This window comes from Onychostruthus taczanowskii, unplaced genomic scaffold, assembly GCF_017590055.1.
Source record: "Onychostruthus taczanowskii isolate IOZ18803 unplaced genomic scaffold, ASM1759005v1 scaffold7, whole genome shotgun sequence".
NCBI classification, from domain to species: Eukaryota; Metazoa; Chordata; class Aves; order Passeriformes; family Passeridae; genus Onychostruthus; species Onychostruthus taczanowskii.
The window spans coordinates 2926925-2953901 of NW_024504786.1; the positions used below are offsets into that span (position 1 = coordinate 2926925).

Sequence of the window (26977 nt, forward strand, 5' to 3'; positions counted from 1 at the left end):
TGGATGTGTGCACATATGTTTTATTTTTCTTCTACTTTTAGATGTCTCATGCCTTCCTTGAAATGCCCAGTAGGTCATGGTGAAACATTTCTTGCCTTTGTCAATGAACATTGCTGAAATACTTGGATCCCACATGAGAATAAAGGTTATTCTGCTGTGGTGAAAGCACTCCAGTGTTAATGGCATTTTGTTTTGTTTGGAGGTAACTGTACCCAGGTGTCCTTGGAAGGAAGAATGTGATCTCTGGTTTTCAACCAGCTACAAAACACCAACTTAAATAAGCCACAGCTAAGAGTGGATTTAAATTAAAATGCATTACAATGAAGGCTAAATCTGGTCTTGTTGATCCTCTTCTGGTACCCTCATGGTGAGGTTGGTTGAGGAAAAATCAGAAAAATTGGTTCATGTTGTACAGCTATTGTGTAAACTCAGTTTAAAAATTCAGAATGAGCAGGTTTGAGGTGTAATCTGGCAATGGTGAGGAAGAGGAATCCCAAGGAGGGAGGGAAGGACCTGTTCTGTGTGTTCAGGAGGGATAAGAATGTATTCTTACTGTGCTGTGTTTATGTGCTAAATCACATTAATACTGCTGTAGAGTCTCTGTATTGTATAAGAGAGTGCCCAGCTCAGACATGCCCACTTCAATAAATGGTCCCAATTTAACCAGTGCTAATTAAGGCCACGGTCTCCTGCAGTAATGAGGATTTCATTAGCAAATTCTGGTTTGCAGAATCAGCCTGTGGTTTTACAGCAGTGAGAACGCTGACAGATCTCTCCTTTCCATGTCAGTGGCTTCTGGGAAAGGAGCTGCTTGTATAGACTGGGAATATGCAATTTTCACTCCCTCACACTGGATTAAAGGCAGTGTTTTCTCTGCTTTAATCTCTGCTCAGTGACAGTTGCTGCAACAGAGAAGGTAACCTCTTTCTGGCTGTTTTTGAGGTTGTGAAATACATTTTCATGCACTGTTTCCTTTTTAATTTCTTTGCTTTTTGAAGAGCTCCTTGTCCTGTCAGGTTCATATTTATTGCTTTTCTGGCAAATGCTGTTCTCAGTCGGAAGAATATCATGTCAAAGAAATGAAAGGGGATATCTGTTGGCAGTTTTCCACAGAGGTTTGAATCTGTTCTCTCCAATTCCCTCCCTGAGCCAACGTGGGATGCACACAGTGCTGAAGGAGCACAGTGGAAGTCCATCTGAGCCAGGCACAGCTCCTGGCTTCTCCTTTTGCTCCTGTCTGTGCCATCCTGGGACTCAGCCTCCTGCCCCTGGCTCTGGGTTGATGTTTCTGCTGCAAAAGCCATGATTTGTAAGAGTATTCCTCTCTTGTGCTGGGGTCTTCCATGAATTCTTCTCGCACTGATTTGCTTTTTAGGATCAGCCCCATTAAAAACCTTTATTATGTTGTTTTTAAATACCCCCAGGTAAGACTGGCATGGGGAGGAATAAAGGTATGGATTTTGTGTTTTTTTTTTCTTGCTCTCTGAAACTGAATTACACATTTCAGCTCATGACAGTGAGGAATATGGGGAGATATCCTGATAGGATTTCCTGAGTAGCTGTAACATGGCCTGTCTATTTCTGAAATTATCCTACTGGAGGCAGGAAATATCAGGTCTATTAGTGAAACAGCTCTCCAGCTATTAGTTTTTACAGCTTTAAATAATCTTATCTCAATGGATGTGTTTGCCCTGTGGCTCATCTATCACCCTAAAATGTTTTATCAGCACCTGAAAAAAATCTCAAATGAGAAGAATAGCCTCAGATGTTGCCCATTCAAGGGGCTTTTAGATACAGAGGTTTTTGGGTTTATTTAAAAAAAGGTCTTTTAAGATCTGATATTATTTGCTGGCTTTTCAACCCTGTTTCATAGCTCCTGTAGCACCACTTCTATAAATACTCCTTGCCAGCAAAGAAAGGAAATCACAATAGATTAAAGGAAAATCAGGTTAATAGGCAGCAATCTCTGCCCATTCAGCCTCAGACATTTGTGAAAATAAAGGATTAGGAAGAATTACTGCCAAGTACTAGCTGGGGAAAAAAATTTAAAAAATAAAACCCAAAAAAACCCTTTTGTGGCATCTTTGTCTTCCCTAACAGTTATTAGAGGCGTAAGAACAGCTCTAATGTCAGGTGTGGTCTGTATTTGAAATGAGCAGAAGTCACAGTGCTGTGAGATGTTGCATTTTTTGTAAATTTTGTACTGTTCATTTGACATACAGATGATTAATATCTTTTTTTTTTTTTCTTTAAAAAATGCTGTTTCTAGTTTGAAAACAAGTTTGTGTGTGTTGTCTTGTGGTCTGATAGAGGGGAGATGGAGACAAGGGATGGGACGTGGAGGGGTTTTCTATGTTTGTCTTACCCTCTTCACAGAGGGCTTTAGAGCTTTCAGAGTAAGTAAACCTGTGCCAGATTTGGCCTCAGTCACAATGAGATATTATTTTGAGTAGATCAAAAACCAGAAGAGGAGAATTATGTTCTGCAAGGCAAATTTTTTATGACCAGGGCCTTCCAGAGACCAGCCTCACACCAGAAAACAACAATGTTAGTAACAAAAATGGTGATGCAGTGGGGTTTGTTGTAAGAATCTGGAAGTATTCCTTGGTTGCAAATTTTACCATAATTTGCCACCTTTTGCTCTTCACAATTAAAACTGGTGGGAAACTTCCTTTTACCTTTGAATGAGTTTTTCCACAGAAGGAAATGCGTTCTGAGTTCTAAAGCAAGGAATAAAAGAGTTTTCTCAGAGGAGAAAAAGCGACTTTTTGAAAAGTGCACTGATAATTCTGTAAACAGCTGCTTGCTGGCTCCAGTCTGATTTTCCTTCCAGCTCTGATGGGTTTCAGTTTTTCTTTTAACAGGAAACCGCCATTTAAAGAACCGTCATGTTTGGTGAAAATGTATTATTTAGAGGGAGCAAAGGCTCCCAAACTTGGGCTGTGAACTCTGCAAAGGATGTGTTGCACTTGCAGGCTCCATTTTCATGGTGGGCATTTGATTTTCAAGTGTGAGAAGTCCTAATTCAGCAATGTAGAGGGTTGGTTTGGGACTTCAGCTCATCAGAAAGCCACAGTCACCTATGGAGAAGGAGCAGCAATGGAAAAGAAGACAACAATGGAAAAGAGGCAGCATTCCCCCTGATCCATGGACCCAAGGAAGCAGAAAATCACCTGTGCTTGCTGTCATAAATTTCGTGTGGTAGACCTACCTCTAATTAAATCAGGTTGTAAATTATGTGTAAAGCCTGATGGTGCTTTTCAGTTCTCTCTGAAAAATGTGTTGAGCTGTAGGAAGTTCTGTCTCCTGAGTCCCTGCTCCTGTTTTTAGTCACTTCTGTAATTCTCCACTCCTGTTTATTCACCAGTGAGATGTGTGTGGTGAGAGGCAGCAAAACAAAGACAAGCAGCAGAGAGAAGCTTGAAAATTCCACATGCTGGGATCACTGTCATGGTTTGAAGTTCTGTCTAGAGGGTGCTCTGTGTTTATAATCTTGGTTTATCTTTTACTGATGTTGAAATATTGGATGTGTGTTGTATTTCCCAGCCAGCAAAGGTCCTGTGGTGGAGAGGTCTTTCTGTAAGTGGGGGGGTTTTTTTGTTGTTTTCTTTTTTGTCATGGACAAATGATTAACAACTGAATCAATTGTGCCAGAGGTTGAGCAAGCTGTATCACACAGGCACATCTTGGGTTCAGGCTGGGGCAAAGTCATTTGGAAGAAAAAAAATCAGACAAAAAAGGCAAATGGAAAGCTTAGCACAGCCTGAATCATCTCCCCTAACAGTTTGTCCTCAATGTCTAGAGGGCAGTTTATCACCATGCTCAGTAGCTCTGGGTTAAAAAAGGATTGCCTGAAATACAATCTTTTATTTGGAGCAGATTCCTACAAGGATTCAGTTAATGTGCCTCTCTGTGTTAAATTGTTATCATCAGGCTGCCAAACCAGAAAGATGTCTCAGCCAGTTGCTTATTTTGCAGGGATGTGGCTCCACAGGCAGAATAATTTCATTTGTAAGGTAACTGTGACACGTTAAGGCATAGCACTTGGCCAGGTAATGGCACTGAGGTTGTTGGGTTTGTTTGTTATTAGTGACTATGAATAATTGTATGTATGGCACCTATCATTGCCATAATGAGCAAATTAAAATGTATTTACTCTTTGTATCGCCAGAGCACTCAGAGATGTGTCCCAGGGTGAGAGACTGTGCTGCTAAAAGCCAGAGTTGCACAAGTCAGGCTCTGTCTTCTGAAAGACCTTGTCCAGCAAGGAGAAGGATGGGGAAACACTGGGAAACACAACATTTTGTGCAGGGAAACACAGATTCAGAGAACTTTACTCTCTCTAAGATGCTTGCTGCAGGCTAAGGCTAATAGGAAAATAAAAGGAAAGACTCTCGTGTCTCAGGAATCAAAAAGCTGTCCCTGGAGGGAGAAGCAGCAGAATGTGACAGCTCAACAGGCGACCAAAGAAAAACTCTTCCAGGTGCTTCCTGATCTGCCTTTGAAAGCCCAGCTGAACGGACTGATGGCCACCAGCCCATGGTAAGTTCTGAGCCCAGTCAGGACCATTTAAGAGAGAGAATGACTCCGTGTAGCAGCAAGAAAACATCAAGACATTACATTTGATACCTGACAGGTCCTGCTTTGGGGATGTGGAGCAGAGAATCTCTGTGGCATGGCCCAGCCAGGGCTGGGGCTCTTGGCCTCCCCAGCAGCAGGACAGACAGGGAAGGGCACTCTGAGGGAAAAGGCTTTCCCTGAGGCATGGGAATGAGTGCTTGTGCCTCGTGTCTGACCTTCCTCTGGAAGACAGACATGAAAAGCAGCAATAAATAAATGATTCTGCACTCTCTTCCTAGAAAGCAGACTTGAGTTTACTTATCACTTCCTTCTTGCCAAGACTCAAATATGTTTCGTTTGTTGAAATATTCATTTTCCCAGTCCCTTGAAAGGAGCATTACAAAGGAAGGTGCAAATTGTTCCTAGGCAGAGCTTTGCTCGCCTGGGGAAGGCGTGTGCTAACCACCGCAGCGTTTACCTTGTGAGCCTGCCAGGTGCTGGGTCATCTGCTGTTTACAGGGTGGCCAGAGCAGCTCTGCAGTTCCTGGTTTTGTGCTTGAGCCCTGTTCAAGCCCCCACAGCAGACGGGCTGGGGGTGTTGGTGGTGTGGGACCGCCAGCAGCGCCTCGGAGCGATGAGCGTCCAACTGCTGCTGCTCTGCGCTGTGCTGGGCGCCCACGCTGCTCGTGGCTTTGGGTGAGTGCAAGTTTCTGCAGCCACATGCAGGAGATGACAGGAGAAACCATCAGCATCAGCACAGGCTTTGGTGCTGTAGGGGCTGTAATTGCTGTCGTGAGTGATTTCTGCGTCTACAATGAATGGCAAAAGGCATCGTTTGGAAGCGAGCGTAGGGCAGCAGCGTTTCCGCCTTCAGAGGAGCAATCCTGGTGATAAATTGGAGCTGACAAATTGCCACGCTCGTGTTGTAACGTGGAATTGGTTGAACATGCAGCCCTCTTCCATGCTGGCTGCCCCACAGAGGGCTGGGCACACAGGGGGTTGTTTCCTTGAGAATGTGGCTGAGAGCTGTTCCTTTTTCTGCTGGTGTAATGGATTTTGCTGTTTCAGAGAACTACATCTTGTAATCTTTCCAATCTAACTATATTTTCGCACTGTTCTCTGAACTTTGAGCTTTGATTTCATGCCTCAGCAAGCTGATGAGGTTTTGTAATTCCTTTATTCCGTTGATTTTTAATATGCTATAATGGGAACCCCATGCCAGGCACTAAATCATACTTAAAGCTTCAGCTGATGCTGTTCCTTGTCGGGGTGGAAGAATTGGGAACATTGCTGTGCTAGTTTCCTTATCAAACTGGGTATGAAAAGAAAATAATTGTCAACATTTTACTAAAGCTCCCCACTTGAAAGAGGTGCAACAAGGGAGCATTTGTCTGGGACAAGGATTTAATCAGAAATCCTGAATCCACCAAAAGAGGAGGCAGCATTTTAACTGTGGCATTGTGGAAACCTTGGAGACAGCTGTCACATGAGGGAGTGAGAGTGGCTGGGCTGAGCAGTAAAGGCTCACACTTGGGGTTCAGGTTTGTTACTGGGTTGGAGGGGATTAATGGGATAATGATTCATGAACTGAAAGTAGACTCTAAAACCAGTGCCTTTGGCCAGCTTGGGGGAAGATAGGCTGCTGGGCAAAGAGAGACACTTAAGCCTGGTTTTAAGAACTGATGGGTGCATGCCAGGCCTTTTCTTGGGACTGATGTTCATCATGGAGGTGTCTGACCTTGGAGCCACGGAGCAAGGGCAGCAGCTGGTGGTGAAGGTTTTACTGCTTGCACAGCTTGAGGTGAAGCCCAGATTGGTGGAGCATGGGTTTAGTTTCCCATGTTGGCACTGGAGAGTGGACCAGGTTTTTACAGAATCAGGGCCAGTGGAGTGAATGCCATCAGGATGAGGACTGAAATACAGAGGTTACATACAAAGCGTGATGAGTGTTAGTTCTCCTTGGTGTGAGGTTTCACGCAGGCATAGGCTGAGTGGGCAGGTCCTCAGAGCTCACAGCTCCACAGCCTGAAGCTTTTGTGTTGTTGGACACAGTGGCCAGGAGTCCCCAAGCCCCAGTGGCAGCGTGGCCAGGGGCAGGCGCGCCCACTCCGTGAGTGCCCCACCACAGCCCCGCGACTGCATCCTCTCCTCCTGGTCCTCCTGGAGCAAGTGTGACCCCTGCCAGAAGAAAAGGGTGAGTGTCTGTGCTCTGGGGACCGCTGAGAAACCAGGAGGTTTCTCCCTCGAGCCATGTCCTTTTTGTCTGTGGGGTTGGGCAAAGCGACGGGCGCTGCTGAGGAAAGCCCTGTACAGGTGAGACCGTGGGTTTTGCTTTCAGGTGGCTTTTAGCTCTTCAGCTCACCACCCCCAGTAATTCCAGTGCTTTTCAGGGTGCCTCACTGAGAAGGTGTAAGGCCAGGCTTTGCAGGGACTTTCCAACACAGTCCTGTCCTTCCAGCATCACTGCGAGGCACCTTCCCCACTAATGGTCCCCTCTGGGACCTGGAGACACTCGGTGCCTCTCAGGATTAAGATGCTTTTTCTTGTCTGCCAGCCAGCATTTTCCACCCGAGAAGCCCCATCAAATGAAAGTAATGATCCCAACAGCGTGAAGAGCAAAATCCCCATTGCTAGAGAGACCTCTGCTAACAAGTTGGAGAAGCTGTTCCCAGGCTTAAGCAGAAATAACCAGTGATGAGATCTGGGGGAGAGTGAAGCTTCGTAGCAAAGAGTTAATCTCAGAAGCTGGGGAAAAAAGGAGGGCTAACATATTGGATGGAGTAATTGACTGCTTCACAGCAGTGTTGTGGGCGGAAAAAAATCCCTAATGATACAGAGGGGCAAGTAAATACACTGACAGAAAATAACAAGGGATGTCGTTACCAGCACTAATTGAAAGAGAGGAGATGGAACTGGATCCTTCCTTACTCTCGCAAAGTCCCGCACTGCACTGTCAGGCTCATTTAAACAAACTGTCAAAGAAAAGCAAACTTTCCTTCATCCCTCCCAATCCTCAACCCTTTCTCAGTAAAATTAAAACTGTCGCAGATCAGAAACCTTTGAAACGAGGCAAATTACCAACTTCACACTTCTGTGCTGACACTTTTCTCTTTTAATATGACAGAGCGCGCTTAGATCAGTTCCGGCGACACAAAGTTTGTTTTTCAGCCAGAGAAGCGTAAAATTCACCATTTCTGTGCACTTGAGTCAATATTTTTTATTTCATCACAGTACAGATTTGCCCGCCTGGAACAGCCCTCTCAGTTCGGTGGAGATCCCTGTGATGGCTCTGACAGGGAAGCTGAGGAGTGTGTCACAGACAGTCCTTGCAGGAGCAGAGCTCGCTGTGATGGCTTTGTGTGTGCAGTCACAGGTAAGGATTTGGGGACTGGTGCTGCTCAGGTAGTCAGGTGTCACTTTTGGTGCCACTGTGCTGAACTTTGTGCTTCTGCAGGAGTTTGCTGGGCCAGAGGGATGCTAGGAACTGACCTGGCTCCTTCCGTGCTTGTGTTTGTGTCAGTGAGTCTGTTAGCCACCTTTAGAACCTCCAAAGAGGAAATTATAACCTGGTTATATCAGCAAAATCTGCAGCACAAGGGACAGCAACAGGGGCTCAGCACCTGAGATGGGGCAAAGGAAAAGCCTCTGCTCTGCACCTTCCAATGTTTTCATGAGACTGAAAACACTCAGCAATTGTGGACATGGGGAGAGAGAAAGAAAATAATACAAGACCTGCTGAAACAGCGTGTTTGTTCTCTCAAAAAAACCAAAAACTTTCTATACTTTTCTTACTCTTTTAATTATTGTGGGTTTTTCCTAAGATGAGCAAGGTTATGAAGCTTTTGAGTGAAACTGAGCAGATGAACTTTGGGGATACATGCAGATAGAGAAGAAATTTTCTTTCCAGCTAGATTTGAATCATTCATTCCAGGAATTTTCTGTTTTGCTCCTAGACTCCATGTCAGGGAGTGTGATCACAGGTTGTTTTGTGGGTGACTTTGCCCTTCCATCCTAGGGAGATGCATTGCTCGGAGGCTGCTCTGCAATGGGGATGACGACTGTGGGGACCAGTCAGATGAGAAAAACTGCAAAAAAGTGTTCAGGAAATGTGACCAGAAGATGGAAGAGTACTGGGGAATAGAGAACCTGGCAAAAGGGTAAGGCTGTGACTTTGGTGAGACGCTCTCTTACTTAAGGCTGAGCATGATCTAATGTGACTTCAGACAAACACTGAACAGAGAAAAGCTGGAGCAGCTGCTGTATCCAGGAGTGAGCTGGGATCCAGGAATCTGATCCAATTGTCCCCCAATCCTGGGGGACATTGACCTGTTGGAGCAAGTCCAGAGCTCACTAAGTTTGTCAGAGAGATGGAGCAGTTCTGCTAAGAGGAAAGGCTGAGGGAATTGGGGTTCTTCAGCCTGGAGCACAGAATGCAAGTCCAGAGGTCACCAAGTTTGTCAGGGATGGAGCAGTTCTGCTGAGAGGAAAGGCTGAGGGAATTGGGGTTGTTCAGCCTGGAGCACAGAAGGCTCTGGGGTGACCTCATTGCAGCCTTTCACCTGAAGGAGTGAACAAGAAAAGATGGAGAGAGGTGATTTACAAGGGCCTGGAGGGACAGAACAAGGGGGGAAGACTTCCCATTGCCAGAGGACAGGGTTAGATTAGGTATTGGGAATAAATTCTCTCCTGTGAGGGAGGTGATGCCCTGGCACAGGTTCCCAGAGCAGCTGGGGCTACGCCTGGATCCCTGGAAGTGTCCAAGGCCAGGCTGGACAGGGCTTGGAGCAGCCTGGGATGGTGTAAGGTGTCCCTGCCATGGCAGGGGGTGGGACTAAATGACCTTTAAAGGTCCCTCCTATCCCAAATCATTAATCTTGGGTTTGTATTCTTACACCCTGTATTGGTTTGGTGGGGAGGAGGAAGGTGTTCAAATTCTTTTGATTTCTTCCATGACATTGAGAGGTGGTGGAAGTTTTGTGCTTTGTATGAGTGGGGTAGGGTAAACCTGCACACTAGCAGCTCTGTGGGGATTAAAATCTAAGTCTGAATTGATTCTGCTTTTGCAGGCTAAGATTGTGACAACTTTCTGTAAGATCAGACTGTGTGAAAAGAGGGGTTTTTTTCTTACTCTGCAGGGAAAAAATTGCTTTTTACATTAAAAAAAAAAGAAAAAGGAAAATCATATTGCAAGGAAAAAATACAATTTTCTCATTATTCTCTGGAGATATGGCTTCTGCACATGTCATTGCTAATGCTTTGTACTTCTGAGTTTAATCAAAATTAAAAATAATGTTGGACAATTACAGGAACATGCTTCTCATCTCTTTGAAGCTACAATTGCTCAGTAATTTGCTTTTAGTGGACTTTCCTTTTTTCCAGATTGTTCTAAAATTAGAGATAATTTTTTTACAGTTTCAGTGTCATTATCATGCCAGCCTCTCTCCCCAAAATCAGGAGAGACAGATCCAACAGAGGCCTGGAGCACTGAGAGCTTTTTGTGGGGTTTTTAAATTGACGTTTCACCCCACCAGCAGCAATGGAAAAAGCCAGTGATGTGGTTTAATCTCCTCATCTCACAAATTGCAGTGCTGCATCCTTTCTTAGAGCAGAGAGGTTAAGGTTTCTGTCCATCATCCACTGAAATCCAAGGAAAACTCCCTGTGCTTTCAAGGATTACTTGAGCTGTTGCTTGAGTACCTCTTTTCTTGTTCCCCAACAATTTTTACTGTGATCTACTGACCTCTGGTTGCCCCTGGGCCAACCTGGCAAGGATTTTGGCTGATAAACCAGAATGAAGAAGGAATTAAAGATCAGTCTGGATTGATGGCATGGATTGGCAAACCTGCCTTTGAAGGTTCTGATGGGTGCTGTGGATATTTGGGGGTGCTCAGGGTTTGTCTGATCTAGTTTGTTCTGCTCTTCCTGGAGAGTTCCAGTAAAAGCCACAGGGTTTTTTTTCTGCCAGTGCTGGTGGCAGTAACACTGGTGTCATTCACAGCTGGGGGATGAAAATTGCCATCTGTATTCATCAAGTGTCAAAATTCCACTCTGTCTTTTGCCTTCTCATTAGTCAGGTCCTTCTGCAGCACCTGGGTTGGTTGGACAGTGAAAGAGGCCAAGCTTTCTTTTGGGATTTCAGAATAAAGAAGTGTGAAACAAAGAGCCTGTGGCCAAATAAAACAATATCATCTTTTACTTTTCTCAGCCAAGACACTCAGTGTTTAGCTCTGAATTGATGGTACCATAAAATATTACTGTTCTGCTTCACCTCCAGGTTGAATATCTTCACAAACAGCTTGGAGGGGTTGGTCCTTGATCACAGATACTATGCTGGGGGATGTTCTCCCCATTACATCACAGACACCAGGTTCAGGAAGCCCTACAACGTGGAAAGCTACACACCAGAGGTGCGTGCCAGATGTGCCTGCAAAGAAACTCACACGCACATATTCCACTGGATTTACTGCCCAAAGCTTCATTGCTGGGTCATTTTGTAAAAAAAAATCACAAAATTCTTGACACCCAGTAGGATCAAGCTGATGTTTACCCTATCCTAGAACATCCTCATTCCCCACACACTCCTCAATGTTGAACACACCACAGGCTTTGTGTGAAAACTTGTTCCTGTCATGCATCAAAGCTATATTTCAAAAATCATTTATTTGACCTTAGTGCTTCTGATGGCATGATGTTTTTGAGTGCTGCCCACTAGGAAAGCTTTTCTTTTTAGAATTTGTACTTTAATTGATGCCTGTGTTTAAGATTTCACCTTCTTTGTATAAGATTGACATATTAAGTGAAAGCCTGAGGACCTTGCAGTATGGAGGAGATAGGAGCTTTCCTGCTGCTGTAAATCAAGTATTCTTGAAGTACCTGTGTTAATAATAATAGTGCTTTGCAATTATACAAGGCTTTTCATCTTCAAAGTGCAAGCATTAATTCACAAGTATATTTGTGTCTGCATTCCTTCCCCACGCTTCAGGTGTACAATCACTGTGCAGGAAATGAGACGTGTTGTTTTTCCTTTCTGTTTAGACCAAAGGCAAATATGAATTTACAATGACTGAATATGACTCCTACTCAAATTATGAAAGCAGTGTCCTGAAGGCAAAAGCTACGCAGTCAAGCTTCAGCGTGGGGATAAAAATACCAAAAGTGTTTGAACTTGGTTACAATTCAAATGACATGAGGTTCAGGAAGTTCATGCAGAGGATTAAAAGATTTTCTTCAAGTGTAAGCACTGCTCCACTTAATTCCCTGTAAGTGTGTGTGTGTGTGTGTGTGTGTGTGTGTGTTGGTTGGAGGCTCCTCCTCAGGTCAGCAGCCAGGACTGGGATAAATCAAATCCTTTCCCCAACTGGATTCTGCCATTTGTTCAAGTCTTTGCTACCCCCACAATGCCTTCCTTTGTGTTTGCAGCATCCAGGAGCTTTTCCATTCAGCTCTCAGCCAGGATCTGGGCTACTTGGCCTTTGAAATCAGTCACAACTTCTTGAGAGGACTCAGTGATGCTTGAGGGTCCCTTCCAGCTGTGGATTTTCTCTGATTCTCAGTGTGGTCTGTCCACTGCCCTGCTGGGCATCCACCTTTGAATGCTTGTGGTGAAAAATTGAAACTGAAAAGCCTGTTCAACTTGAATCTGTAGCTCCTACGACTGCCATAATTTTCTTTTTTTTTTTTTCATCTGTTATTGCCATAAACAAAGGTAGCTCATATCAGTGGTGTAATACTGTCCCAATCTGTCTCCTACTCCTACGACTGCCATAATTTTTTTTTCATCTGTTATTGCCATAAACAAAGGTAGCTTATATTAGTGGTGTAATACTGTCACCAATCTCTCTCCTTTCAGTATAAAGTGTACTCAGGAATGGCAAAGTCATATCAGTGGTGTAATACTGTCCCAATCTGTCTCCTTTCAGTATAAAGTGTACTCAGGAATGGCAAAGTATTCCTTGCATTTGCTTCCTGCAAAGTGGAATTTCTCACAACAAGATCAAAGGTTGATGAGAAGCATTTGCAACAGATATCCATAAAGAAACCAAATATTAAGTCCTGAATTTATTACTTGAGCTGCAGTGTTCTGTACTGATCCCTGCCTGATGTGCTTGCCCTGCTGGCCCAGACAACTGAACACAAGAGGATCAGAGGTTGATGAGAAGTATTTGCAACAGATATCCATAAAGAAATATTAAGTCCTGAATTTATTTTTTGAGCTGCAGTGTTCTATACTGATCCCTGCCTGATGTGCTTGCCCTGCTGGCCCAGACAACTGAACACTAAATCCTTTGAACACAATGGAAGACATTTTCTGTTCCAAACTTCGATACCAGAAAGGGGAGAGAAAAAAATTATCCATGTTTACATATCTACACAGAGCCATATAAATGTGTGTGTGTGTGTGTGTGTGTGAGAGAGAGAGAGAGAAATAAAAAGTGTTTATGTTTTCTTCTTTCCTTTCCATTTTGATAAGGGCATAGTCTGTGAAATATGAATCTGGCTTAGCCAAAGTGACCATTTCCCATACAAATCCTGATTTCAGATGTCAGAATTGTTCAGGAGGGAGCTTGTGAGAGATGAAGTTTCCTTAGGGATAAAGCAGTCCTGCAGGATGCTGAGGTGTCCTTGCATTCTGGATGTGCCACAGCAGAACCTGGACCCTGCCTTTTCCTGTGTCCCAATCATGGCCTGACTCTCAGGAACTTTTACTACTGAAGGTTTTGCTTTTGCAAAAAATTGGAGGTTTTTTAGGAGATGAAAAATAGTTAGGAGATTTCCAGTTATAAGATTTCCTGCTGGAAACTGTGAAATCAATAAATCCCCCCCAGCGCTGGTGGTTTAACTGCAAACAACAAATTCCCATTGCCATGAGAATGACATCCCTCCCTCCTCCTGGCTTCTCCCGCCTTTCCTGCAGTCCAGCAAGTTCCTCCACGCCCGTTCTGAGCTGGCTGTTGGTTTTTACAAGCTGAAGCCCCGGGCCCTGATGCTGCACCACGAGTTCCTGCGGCGGCTGCGGCGGCTCCCCGCGGAGTACAGCTACGGGGAGTACCGCGAGCTCCTCAGGGATTTTGGGACACACTTCATCCAGGAGGCCACCGTTGGAGGCATCTACGAGTACACCTTGGTCATGAACAGCGACGAGCTCCGCAAGGCGGGTACGTGCAGGTGATTTGGGGAAGGAGCTTTGGGTCAGGTTTTGGGTGGGAAAACCTCTGTGAGGCACACATGGATGGCTCAGGTCTGAGAGGGAGATGATGGGAGAAGGGGTCAACAGCACCTCAGAGAAATCCTGCAGGAAATGTGGGAGTAGAGGTGCGCCTTGGCAGTGAATAAAGAGGTTTTCAGAGCGTGCTCAGCGTCATGAGCTGGATTTACTTCACAAAGCCCCGTGGCAAGCATTTTAGACAACACGTTTTAGAGGCTGACAAGATGTTGAGATGAATGAGAATCGTGGATCGTAACACTTCTGTTAGCTTTGAAAAGCTTCACCCAAGTTCTTTTTCTACTGCCTTTCAAATGGCAGTCTCGGAACACCTTTAGCCTCGAGAGCTTTTCCAGCATGTAGGAAACAGTAAATAATTTGCTGGGTGACTCTTGTGCCTGACATTGCTCCTGCTCTTTGGCTCTGGCTCCCTTTGTTGTGAGAAATGATGATTGTTGTGTAGGACAGAGCGAGCAGTGTGACATTAATCAATAGCTGCACTCTCAATTATTTATTCATTGGCAGGGGAGTGAGGAACTGCTCTGCTGTCTGTTTGCAGAGGCATTTACTGGGCTCTGCTTTGTGTAATACTCTGCTTGTTTGTTCTTCTGCTGTGTGGGAAGTTCCTTACCCTGGAGTCAGAGAGAGGGACAGAATTTAGATTCACATTTCAGGTATTCAAATTCTAACAGAGTTTCCCAATTTCTCAGCTGTTGCTGTGGGCCCATCACAAGCCATGTTTGTTTGAACTAAAGTGTATTATTGTTTGCATCAAAATGCTCAGTGTCTGCTGACCCAGATCAGGATCCTGCAGCAAGAACAACATTTTCACACAAGTGTTGAACTGGGCTGTAAGTTCTCAGCAGGGTTTTGTAGGTCCAGTCTGAGAATTCAGGTTTTCCCCTTCAAATCCCTCATTATATTTGCACTGTCTGTGCTGAAACTGAAATTTTCTTTTGCAGATCTGGTGTTCCACCCTGTGTGACATGGTTGGTACTTGTTCTGCTCTCACACAGAATCCAGTCTGCCACATCTTAGAATCAGGGAATCCTTCAGGCTGGAAAAGCTCTCTGAGATCAGGGAGTCCAACTGTTCCCCCAGCACTGCCAAGGCCACCACCAAACCATGTCCCCAAGTGCCACATCCACATGTCCCATGAATCCCTCTGGGGTTGGTGACTCCACCTTGCCCTGGGGAACCTCTTCCAGGGTTTGATAACCCTTCTGGTGAATAAATGTTTCCTGATATCCAGTCTAAATTTCCATGTAGCACTTAAGGCTCTTCTGGCAGCAGAGGATTGGAGATGTGAGCTGGTAAATGGAGGAAAAGCTATTTCATCTATTCCTCTTAAAGGAATTCTGGGGATGGGGTGGGGTGGTGGGTGGTCTGTGCTTAGACATCCTCTGTGTTCCCACCCACTGCAGCTCTGCTTAACCCAGTGCAACTGGGTGGGTGACTAAAATCCTCCTCTTCCAGCATTTACCTCTCATTTCCACTTGGCTTCTGAGTTCTGTAAAATGTAGGGATTTCATTTCATATAGCTCTGTTAAGTATCAAAAAAAAAAACCAAAAAAAAACCACCAAAAAATAACCTTCTTCGTCACGACTTTCTTTTCTTTTCCTAAAGCAAAAATACTTATCAACTCTCATTTTCTGTGTACGTGGACATAAACCATGAAACAGTTCTATTAAAACCTTAAAATTTTTGTGTATTTAAGGTTATTCTCTGAGTGATGTCCAGAAATGTGCACAGAAGGGCTTTAACATTGCTGTGAATCTTGTTAAATTCTCTGTGGGGCTTGGAGTAGATTCAGCTGGCTGTAAAGCCCTTTTGAAAGAGATTGGAGGTAAGCATGAAACACTTCTGCCATTTAATTTCTTTGTCATGGTGAAAGGAAGGTTTTGTCATCCTGCCTGCCTGAAATATTTCCCCACTCCCTCACAGCCACTTTTGAGTCTGGGGGCTAGCCCCAGCCAGGCTTAACAGAGGGGGAAATACCTCAGAGCTTGGGGGGTTTTTCCAGGATTTTCTGTGTAGAGAGTAAATATCTGCTCAGCATCCCAAGGAGATGATCAGCCATCACCCCCTCTGTGTTAAATATCAACCTCCACCTCTCAACAGGGACACCCAGCATCCTGATGGGGAAAACAGGGAGGTGATGCTGTTGTGGGAGCCTCTGGGGAGCTCCCGTGTGCACGGGAGGAAGGTGCACCTAGAAATCCATGGGGGAGAACAGGGAATATTCCTGGTGGTGAGGAGCATGGGGCTGTGGAGGGACCAGTGAGCTTAAAACCAGAATTTAGGGGAGGGATGCAGGGTGCAGGATAGGGAATTCCTGCAGGGGAGCAGGAGGGACACGGGACACACTTTGCAGGAAACCAGGTGAGCAGCACTTGTGGCCTTTTTCCTTTGCCCTCTGGGTGGGCTGGGTCCTGCATGGGGGGTTTTGGTGTCAGCTGGTAAGTGCAGCCCAGTGGGCAGAGCTGGGCACTTTCCTGAGTGCATTTCTGCAGACAGCACTGCCAGGAAGCAGTTTGTGGAGGATTTCCTGGTGCTGGTCCGTGGAGGAGCGAGTGAAGACGTCACCACACTGGCCCACAAGGACCTGCCCACAGCTCAGCTCATGCAGCAGTGGGGAGATGCTGTGCAGTACAACCCTGAGATCATAAAGCTGAAGGTACTGCACCCTCCACTTCCTCCAGCTCCTTCGAGAACTCTGTGTTTAAATAAACAGGATTTAGAGGACAAAAAACCAAGCAAAACAAAACAGGAATAACAGACCTTATTGTGCAGCTCCTCTAAGTGAGTATTCAGAAATGCAAAGGTGGGATGCTTTAAAGGGACTGTGGTTGGAAAGACACAAAGTAAACTGCTTTAACCCTTTAACTTGGCTGTGCAGATGTCATTTCTTGCTGCTTGCCAGGCAATTCAGATGGTAACTTACAAAAAATTGCATCTGGCAGCATGTATTTTATAAAGACTTCTATTTTCCTTGATGTTTATCAATTTCTGTGAGCACCAGTGACCATTCTTTCAGGTGGTTCATTGTGCATGTTTGTGTAGCTTAGCTGAACCTTAAAAACAGGAGTTAGGCTTCGAAGAGTCAAGGATTTTTGATCCCTGGAGAGTTTAAGGAATGCAAAAAAGCAAGCAGAAGTGTGCAGCAGTTCTGCCTCATCATCTTTAATGTCAAAATGAGTGAATAGTACAAAGGTGCAGAAGATCCTTTTAAACAGGGGTTTGGACTGGTAGAGGTGGAAGTTGATTTATAGTTATTTTTAATTGTAAAATTTCATTTTAGACAAAAATCTTTACATTTGTAAAAGGGGGTTGTTTCTCAAGAAAGAGGTAGGTTCTAAAAAAGTGAAGCAAGCAAAAATGAGTAATTTGGAAATACAGCCAGTGCCCATCTGGCACTTGCTGCAGACCCTGCTGTGCTGTGGATTGAACCTCCAGAAATTCACTGGGAGGTCTCAAGACAGGAGACAAGAGAAATGCAGCCCTCTGCACCAAATCCCCCACACAGAAAAACCTCCCATGAGGAACTGAGGTGTTCTTTGTCTTGCCTGGCATCACTGACCAGGCTGCCCAGTGAAAAACCTCAGGCGGATGTAATTTGGATTTGGTATCTTCATTTCCATACCAATATCCCTGTGGGGCTGGAAGATCAAAAGTACCAGTGGAGTGTGACTAAATGTCAGCCCAAGAATGCTTAGTTAGGGAAAACTAAAGCAAATCAGTTCATAAATCATCTGCTGGAGGGACTTGGCAGGTCACTCTTAGTGTATTTCCTCATTTGTATGGTCTGAATTCCAAAAAGCAAAGTATGGATCACAGATAATTGATGAAGAGTGGATGTACAGCAGCAGGAAATGAGGATTTTTTTTTTTTTTTTATTATTGGAACATTCTTTAGGTGTTGTAGTTTGAGCCTGTGTTGGCAGGAGGGTGATCTTTGATGCTTCCTGTGTGTGGGCTGCATGGCAGCATCCCTGCAGTGAGGATGGGAATTTGGCATGGAGCCTCTCATGGCACGTGGAATTATCATCCCACAGGCAGTAATGGGTGACTGGCAGTACTGACACCCCACTTTAACTTTCCCTTGTTCTCAGGAGGAAAATAAATGAGTGAGCCAAAGTCTCCTTGGTCCTGCACATTCACTGTGCTGTGCACACCCTTGTCTTCTCTCCCTGAGCCCATCTGCAGGTGGAGATCAAATCCTCTCCCTCCTGGAAGGCAATGAAACCCTTATCTGGGCTCCATAAGGATAAACACCTGCCTTGAAGTGCAGGAGTGGTGAAGGTGGAAGTGCTGATGGGAATCCCTGTGACTGGTGCCTCTGGCTGTGCTGGGGGGCTGGAGGAGGAGATTTTTGTGGATGTTGTTTCAGGGGATGTTTTTAAAATCAGAGTAAGTGCTCACCCAGAAAATACAAGTTTGTGCAAATCTGATCTAAAAATGTCTGTACCAGAAAAATGGATGAGAAAGGGTTTAATGAAACTCCTGTGCAACTTAGGCTGTTTCTTATCCAACAGGTTGGCTGCTCTGTTTTGTTACACAAAATATTTTGTTACTCCTCCTGTGTTGGAAACCGAGGGGAGCATCCCTGGGAGCATTCCTGACGTCGTGGCCTCGTTGTTCACAAGGTTTTAGCAAACAGCAATGGGAAACCTGGAGTTTGTGCCACACAGCCTCCATTTCCCCCTCCAGCTGCGCCACCACCGAGCCTTGGGATGTTCATGGGAACTAATGCATGGGAATTAACTGGGAATTAATGCAGTTTCTCCCCTCCCTTTAGGCAGAGCCACTGTATGAGCTGGTAGCTCCTTCTGACGTGGCTGATTCCATGAAAATAAAGGAGAATCTGCGCCGGGCTCTGGATGAGTTCCAGCTGGAGAGCAGCTCCTGTCGCTGTGCTCCGTGCCACGGGAATGGCATTCCCTTCCTGAGAGGTACAGGGGTCCTGCTCCTCCCTCCTCCCCTCTTGACTGAATTCACAGGATCACTGGGTTGGAAGAGACCTTCAAGACCATTGAGTCCAACCCAGCCCCAACACCCCAACTAAACCCTGGCCCCAGTGCCACATCCAGGCTTTGTTAAACACACCCAGGGATGGAGACTGCAGCACCTCACCGGGCAGCCATTCCAGAACTTTATCTCAGAATTTATTCCAACCTAAATTTCCCTTGGCACAGCTTGAGGCTGTGTCCTCTGGTTCTGTCAGTGCTGCCTGGTGTAAGAGCCCAACCCCAGCTGAGCACAGCCACCTTTTAAGATGTTGCAGAGAGTGATAAGGAAATTGGTTGGGAATTTGTGGAGAACATGTGGCAAGCAAGTTGCTCTTCAGTTTTTCCTGTCATTTCTTTATCAGGGAATTTACTCTGTGTTTTTAAAGTTGCTGTGTTTGTAGAGTCCTTACTGGTAAGTAAAGTCAAGGGATGTGTCTTTGTCATGGGAGTGACCATTATCTGCATCAGTTTTTCAGAAGAATTTGTTACTTCTCAGTTATTCATTTAAAAAAAAAATCCTTGACATCTTTAAGTTTCCTCCTTTTAAGATTGCTTCCATCCTCCTGGAGAAGTGACTACTGTCTCAGCATTAATTAGTGTTTGTAAAAGGGTTTTGAAGATGAAAAGCCCCATATAAGTGCCAAGCACAGTGATCACCACCTCCCCCTGTTTCTGATAGAAGCTGTCCTCCTCTGTAAGCAGGCTGTGATTTAAAAAATGAAGGGGAAAAATGAATTGAATGAAAACTGCTCTGCCTAAACAAGAGATATATGATGTGATGAGAGCTTCTAACAAAGGGACCATTTTGTCAAGTGCCTAATTCCAATCTGCATCTGCAAAAGTCCTGATGAGAATTGTTATCATCAAATTGTATCTAATGCAGAAACGATCACTTCAGGTACCAGCAGCTGATTGTAGCACTTCAAGCATTTGTCTTATGGTGACCTTTGTTTAAATAACTTTGCAGGAGCTGAGTCCAGGTTAGTATTTCATTTAGGATCTCCTCAGCAAAAGCTTTTAAATGACCATGTATTTTCCTAAGTGGGAACTCTTCTCCAGCTTCCTGATATGGAATGCACATCCCTGGGCAGCCAGAGCAGGGATATTGGGCTTTTCCTCTGCCACAAAGCCAAGTTAGGAAATTACTGTCCTGGTTGCTCTTTCTTGATGCTGCAGTTTGTTCTTTATCAGCTTTACCAAGATCTCTCTGCACCTGCAGTGCTGTGTCCAGGTCTGAAACCCCAAATGCTAAAAGGAGCTGCTGGACTGAGTCCAGAGGAGGCCACAGGGAAGGCAGGATCAGATGAGATGTTGGCGAGGAATTCCTGGCTGTGAGGGTGGGCAGGCCCTGGCACAGGGTGCCCAGAGAAGCTGTGGCTGCCCCTGAAACCCTGGATGTGTCAAAGGCAAGGCTGGACAGGGCTTGGGGCACCTGGGGACAGTGGAAGGTGTCCCTGCCCAGGGCAGGGGATGGGATGAGATGAGCTTTAGGGTCCCTCCCAACCCAAACCATTCCAGGAGTCTGTGATCTCTTTTGCAGAAGAGCAGGAGGACTCTGTGGTCCCCTGGCTTGTGGAATTGCAGCAGTGAGTCTGAGGTTGAGCTGCAGGGCAGGAACAAATGTCTGGGGAGGTGAGAGGGGGTGCAGGGCAGTCACAGCTCCCCTGTTTATTGCTATTGATCCCTTCAGCACTGGAGAAAAATGATGACATTTCACCCACTGTCCCTTGCTCCCAGAAGATGAAGTGCCGGGGAGAAGTGCATGCCTGCTGGGAAATGTGGCTCCAGGTGTGTAATTCCCCCCATCTGTGCTGTGCTTGCTTTCAGGAGCAGAGTGTGAGTGCTTGTGTCCCCTCGGCCACAGCGGCACCGCCTGTGAGGTCAGCAGGAGCAGAGGTGAGAGGCACCCAGGAGACAATCCCAGCTGTGCTAGGGGTGTCCAGGGGTGGCAGCTGATGGATGGGGGCTGATGCCAGCCCTGGCTGTCCCCAGTTTGCCCAGCCCAGTGCACCCAGCTGGGCCCCTGCAAAGGGGACAGATGTATTTGCCCTGCCCTCTTCTGTATTTCTGTGCCCTCCTGAGGAGGTGGGTTTATTTTTGCATGTACGTGCCTTGCAATTGGATCAAAATAGGAATTCCTGCCTGGTTCACAATCCCTGGAAAGCCTCAGTCTCCTCCTTAGGAAGCAGCTCTGTTCCCTAAGTTTTTCCTTTTGATAAAGCCAGCATGTTGCAAACTGTTCTCCCCCAGATATGCTATCATACATTTTAATCTTAAAATCTTATTATGCTGTTTTGAAGCATTTATTAATGCTTCTTGGTCACTTTATGTCTCTGCTGTCTCCTGACTGATGTTCTTAACTCCTTCTAGTTTAGGATCATCTATGAATTTAATCATTTTGTTTACTTCTTCCAGCTCATTAATTTAGATGCTAAATAATACCAGATCCAGGCACCCAGAGCTCTGGCACCAACCCACAATTTGATGCACTGCATTTGTCACTGGCTTTGTTTACAGCCTTACCCAGTACTCATTCTGCATGGCTGTGTCCAAACTGAGCCAGGCTGAAATGCACTTTAAGCCAAAATTTCACTGAGCAGGGGGGCAATTTTTGGGTATTTCTAAGGCAGTCCATGGAGCCTTGAATGGTGGAGTCACTGACACCTTACTTCAGTTTGTTTTTCACACTCATAGTCACATCCAGCCCTCCCAAAGCTCACATCCATCCATTTGTCAACACTGTACCTTCATTTCTTGCTCCCATTTCCTCCTTTTATGTGTTGCCTCCATGATTCTCAGTATTTTGAATTTATGTCACTCACATGCTCAGGGTCCAGAAGAATCAGTGTAATAGGAAAAGCAATGGAGGGAAAGCTGAATAGTCAAGCTGTTGTTCACTGAAGTGCTAACACTGCCCCTATTACCTTGAAATGTGGCTGAGACAAGTTTAGTTTGTCTGTTTCCTATCTAGGCTTGGACTAAGACAAAGAGAGAAACATCCTTCAAGTAAATATAAAGCTAATTGCCTTCCCCCCCCCCTCCCTTCATGTCTACCTGAAGTGTAGTTTGAACAAACACCAGAAATGCTGAACAGAGAATTAACACCTCTGAAACAATCCCTCATTGTTAATGACTCCGGTGTATTGTCAGTGATGTGGACAGGGGCAGAGCTGTTTCTATTCAAACACAATTCATGGGAGCTGACAGACCTTCCCATGGAAAGAGCTGCTTGTTCCTGGTGCTCCCTTCCAGCCTTGTTGTTGTTTCTTTTCCAGATGCTGCTGTCCATGGAAACTGGGGGTGCTGGGCCAGCTGGTCCCCGTGTTCAGGAGGTCAGAGGATGAGAAAGCGACAGTGCAACAACCCTGCCCCACAGAATGGTGGCTCCTCGTGCTCAGGGCCAGACTCTGAGACAGTTCCTTGCTAGCAGGAGTCAGCAGGGACTCACACAAACCTGATGGCCAGACTGCTGGGGAAGACATCACCTCACTGGCCTTCTGAGCTGGCCTCTCTCTGCTCATGGGTCTCATCCCAATCAGAAACATTTCAGGAGGCACTGGGAGCTGGGAGGGTGTTAGGAACCACACCTTTGGATGTGCAGTTATCCCGTAGGATTGAATGTGCTTACTGACTTCTGTATTTTGCCTTTTCCCTGTCTTTATTGCAGTGGGCTAAATGAGACAAGCTTTATCTCTGTCTGCATTTGGTAGCTGCATGATTTCAAACTGTACTGTCTTGTTGGTGAAGGTTCCTTTGAGATAAGAAGAGACACTTTGATCTCACGTGCAGCAGGATGTGCACTGATGCCCAGCTCCTGTGAAGGCAGCTGTGTCGTGTGGAGCAAAATCCAGCACATTAAAGCCTAAATCTCAATGAGCACTGCAGTATCTAACGTGACACTTAGAGCCACTGTGCCTCACTGCCCTGTTTTCCCAATTTATTCTACTGTTCCCACCCCTGCCATGGGCAGGGACACCTTCCACTATCCCAGGTTGCTCCAAGCCCTGTCCAGCCTGGCCCTGGACACTTCCAGGGATGGGGCAGCCACAGCTTCTGTGGGACAAATGGAACATTTTTAAAAAGCTGTCTGCACATCCCCTGAGGTCTTCTGCCCTTAGTAGCTGTGTTTGCCCCAGACAAGCTGTGGTTAACAAGTCTGATCCCGTGAAATCCAGTTTTCCAGCTGCTGCGGAGTCCACCCAGGGTGGGACATCTGACTTGGAGAGAGTTCACTATGAAAAGAGACAAATTGATTTGCCTTTCATTACCATCCCTGGGGCTGTGCATCACAGTCCAGGTCTAACAGCAGAGGAGTTTTACAACAATGCACCGTGTGGTGAGCCTGGGTCCTTCCAGGGGCTTGCCTCCTGCAGCTTTGTTGGTGGGAAATGATTTTTGCAAATGCATTTGGTTGAGCCTGCAGTGAAATAACCAGCCACAGCTTTGCTCCAAAAGGGAACTCCACCAGTGCAAAGTTGTGCATGAGTGCTGTGAGTCTTCTAGCATCTGCAAGGTCAAACACTTCTGAGGGATTTTTAGCAGGGCTGGTGATGGTGGGCTGGTATCGTCCCTTCCTTCCCTTTCAGACTGACGTTGTCTGAATGCAATTCCTGTGAGAGCAGCTCAGGCTCCCTGACATCTCAACAAAGGAACATGCATTTAGTTGTAGCCCTCATGCCGCCTCCACACTCATCCACAGGGCTCCTGTGACAGCTTTAAGAAAGGCAGAGCACACTGCATATGTAAAACAAGAGGGCTCTGTGCTCATTATGGCCTTCATCATTTAGCTGCCAACCCAAAACATTTCCCTTTTCCACTGTGTAGCTGCAATATCTTTTGTGTGGTGGAAATTTGCCAAGAGATTCCTTTTTGGGTCATGGTCAAAGAGGTCACTGCTTGTGTGAAGGAGGGTATTCCTCCTGGTTTTTTTTAGGGGCTCTGTAGAAGCTCTGGAGGGGAGGACCCTGAGCATGGCTCACCTCTGAGGACACAAACTGCAGTGTCATTGCCTGCCCTTCTTCAAAATCACCAGTGTAATCTGAGAAAGGACATTTCTCAGATGAGTCAAGTGGCTTTTGTAAATTTAACCACCTTTCCTGATCATCAAGCTGGTTAAACACACAGCAGTGGTGCCTCTCTCCAATGCTGTGGCAAGGACAGCCAAGTGCAGTGACCTGACTTGGGGTTGTTGTTCCCAAACCAGAAAAACAGATTTTTTAAAGTGATGACAGTACCTGAGATTGTATATTTGGTGTTTTGGGGGTTTTTTTGATGGAAGAAAGGAGAGGATTGACAGTCATCAAGATGTGACAGTACCTGAGTTTGTATATTTGGTTTTTGGGGGGTTTTTTTTGATGGAAGAAAGGAGAGGATTGACAGTCATCAAGATCATCAGGATAGTCTGACTGAAGTATGAGCAGCAGTGGCTGAATATTCAGCCTGTAGGTTTAGAAACCTCTCATAAAGGACATAACTTTATCTTGTCCTTGTGATTTTGTGCTTTGATTCACCTAACTAATGATTTATTATAACCTGGAGGGTAATAAAACATACTATGCTGAAGCTTTTATTGTTTCATTTTGGTTGGCATTAAATTTTGGTACCATCTTTTAGTGGTGTTCCTAACTGTCCCTCCCTGTGTAAGTTCAGATTAATAACCCTGGTGTGAGGGCTGGGGAAGGCTGTGCTTGTGTTCAGCACTGCTTCTGCTGCTCCAGCCTGTTCCCCTGGTTAAGATACTCCTCTCCTGCATTCCATGTTGTGTTTTCACAAGTTTTCATGAGGAAAAGATGAGGATGAACATGGAGAGGTTGCTGTTTATTTGCACCTCTCTGCTTGAAGACATTGCTGCTGGGGTATCCTGGCTGTGGGAACTCCCAGGAGGGTATTCCAGGTGAGTTCTGATTGCCTCATCCAGCTTTCCCAGGACAAAACCAGCTGGAATCTTGCCACTCTAACATCTCCATCAGCAGTGGGAAGCTGGATTGCTTTCCAGCCTGGACTCTTGTGCTCCCTGTGGTGTCATATCACACAGACACTTCACCTGTGAGGCTGGAACGTCGTCCAGGCTGCAGCTGGGGATTTGCAAACTCACTATTGCTAAATGGCTTTGCCATGCTGCTGTTCCTCCCACTTCCAGGTGGATGTAGTTGCTCCTGCCCAGGTTCTCTCCCACATCGAGCTGTTCTGTTGAAAGCAACCCAGAGAGGCCATGCAGAGCAGTTCCCAGACTTCAAACTCTTGGTTTTACCCTGGTGGCTGAAGAGCCCAGTGAGCAGCCAGCACAGCTGCCAGATTTCAGGTCAAATCATGCCTGCAGATTTATCTTCCTTTTAGATCCTATTTTAATACCTCCTGTTTCTGTAAATCAAAAAGCTAGCATTGAATACAATAATTATTACCATTTTAGACCAATATTTTTACTTATTTGTAGTACAGCACCACAGGTCCCACTGTGGTGGACAACAGGGCAGCCCCACCGACACCAGTCCCTCCCCAAACTCACCAGAACATGGACATTTCTTTCATTTCAGGTTTTTCTGGTGGGATGAAGGGTTTTGTACCTGCCTGTTCCTGTGCATTCCACTTTATAAAAAGCCAAGGCAACAATTTTTGAGCTGTTCCTGCCAGGGAATTTTTGCCTGCTCTGAACTGCCAGGCTCAGAGGGACGCAGGCGTTGGGGCAGCTGATGTGACATTGACCCTGAGGTGGAAAACAGCTCTGTCTCAAGCACTGCCCTTATCTCCTCTTCTGTTAGCTGGTTATCTGGAGCCTACACCTTGCAACCTCAGGTGTATTGTCATCAATCATTCCCTATTTTCTTCTGCGTGCTGGTTCCTCTCTGCCCTTCCTTTGTTAATAACCCGGTTTGCCTATATCCATAAAAATATCTGATTGTGATACCATTTATCCAAAGCGCCACACATCCATCATGTGCTTATGAGCGAGATAAACAAGGTCTCCTGGGAAATATGCCTCCAGAAATGTATAGGATAAATAACTATATCAAATGTATGTCAGTGTGCGAGAGGGGAAAATCCATTCATTAAAACCCGGGTGGAACTGCAGTGTTTTATTGTACCCTCTAAGCTTTTAGTTTAACTAAGAAACGTACATTTTTGCTGCTTATCTCATCTTGCACAACTCTCCTGCTGCCCACTTCAGCATGAGATATATTAGCTTCTTCCACTGCCATTGTAAATGTGTAATTGCTCATAATATTTTTTTTTTTTTCCCTAGACCTTACAGGCAGCTTCTTCCTTTCTTCTGAATTCAGCTTCGCTGCTCCTGGGTTTCAGCATGTGGATGTTTGAGCCCTGGGGTGGAGGGGGAGGAGAAGGGCACTCCCCACCTGCCTTTGGTGTTTGGAGGAAGCCCTTGGGTTTGTGTCTCAGTGCCTTGGGCTGGGAGGTGAGTGATGAGAATGAGCAATTTCAGGTAAAACATAGCTTTTCTGCTTTTATTTATATGTTTCATGCAGTTTCTTTAATCACTTGGATTTCCTTTTTTTTTTTTTTTTTTTTTTTTTTTTTTTTTTTTTTTTTTGTGGTTCTTCTCTGATTTATCCTTTTAGAAACAGCTCTAAAAACTGAGGATGCAGGTTGTTTTCCTGCAGGCCCCATCTTTTTCCAGCCTCCAAGGCATCAGATCTTTCTGTTCATTAATTTCTCCCCTCTGGTCAAAAAAGAAGCGTACTTGGTTTTCTGACTGAGGTGGCTTTGTATCTCATTTACTTGCAGGCATTTTCCTGAGTCCTAAGAAGTCGAAGTAAAGGTAAGAATTGCTTGTGATCCAAATGTGGTGTAAGTCCTTGGTGTAAGAGCCCTGACTCATGTTTCCACATAACCAGGCAGCCCAATGCCAAAGAAAATTCATTGAATCACCTGTTGGGATCCTACATTTCACATGCCTTTGGGTGTCTAAGTCACACTGGTCCATGTGCTGCTGCATTTCCTAACACAGAAGACACCAAACTCAATCCCCTGGGAGCAAATTCCTCTCTGGGGGAAGAGCTCCTTTACCTGGAATAGCAAGGTTGGCCCAAAGGGCCACAGCTTTGCCCCCCAGCAAAGGGATTTTTCACAGAACAATCCATCTCAGGGGTTGAGACAACATGGTTTGTTGTTTCCAGCCCGTGGTTTCATTTACAAGCAAAAAAAAAAAAAAAGTGGTGGAAAAATTGGCCTTTGGCAAACATGCCCACAA

General features: G+C 45.5%; 1 protein-coding gene across 1 annotated transcript; it reads left to right on the plus strand.

The window, feature by feature from the left end:
• The first annotated feature begins 4525 nt into the window (after positions 1-4525).
• On the plus strand, positions 4526-22198 carry C8B (complement C8 beta chain). Its single transcript, XM_041421665.1, has 13 exons — positions 4526-4542; positions 4942-5256; positions 6613-6754; positions 7792-7933; positions 8576-8717; positions 10835-10967; positions 11596-11793; positions 13475-13715; positions 15481-15609; positions 16277-16440; positions 18561-18714; positions 20599-20667; positions 22047-22198. The coding sequence occupies exons 1-13, from the start codon at positions 4526-4528 to the stop codon at positions 22196-22198; spliced, it is 1998 nt and encodes a 665-aa protein (XP_041277599.1).
• Positions 22199-26977: the final 4779 nt, after the last annotated feature.

What these genes read in the sequence shown, in the direction of transcription:
- C8B (XM_041421665.1), top strand. An exon ending in CACGCTGCTCGTGGCTTTGG is followed by an intron (nt 5,257 to 6,612) that starts GTGAGTGCAAGT and finishes TGTTGGACACAG; the next exon opens with TGGCCAGGAGTCCCCAAGCC. An exon ending in CGACGAGCTCCGCAAGGCGG is followed by an intron (nt 13,716 to 15,480) that starts GTACGTGCAGGT and finishes TGTGTATTTAAG; the next exon opens with GTTATTCTCTGAGTGATGTC.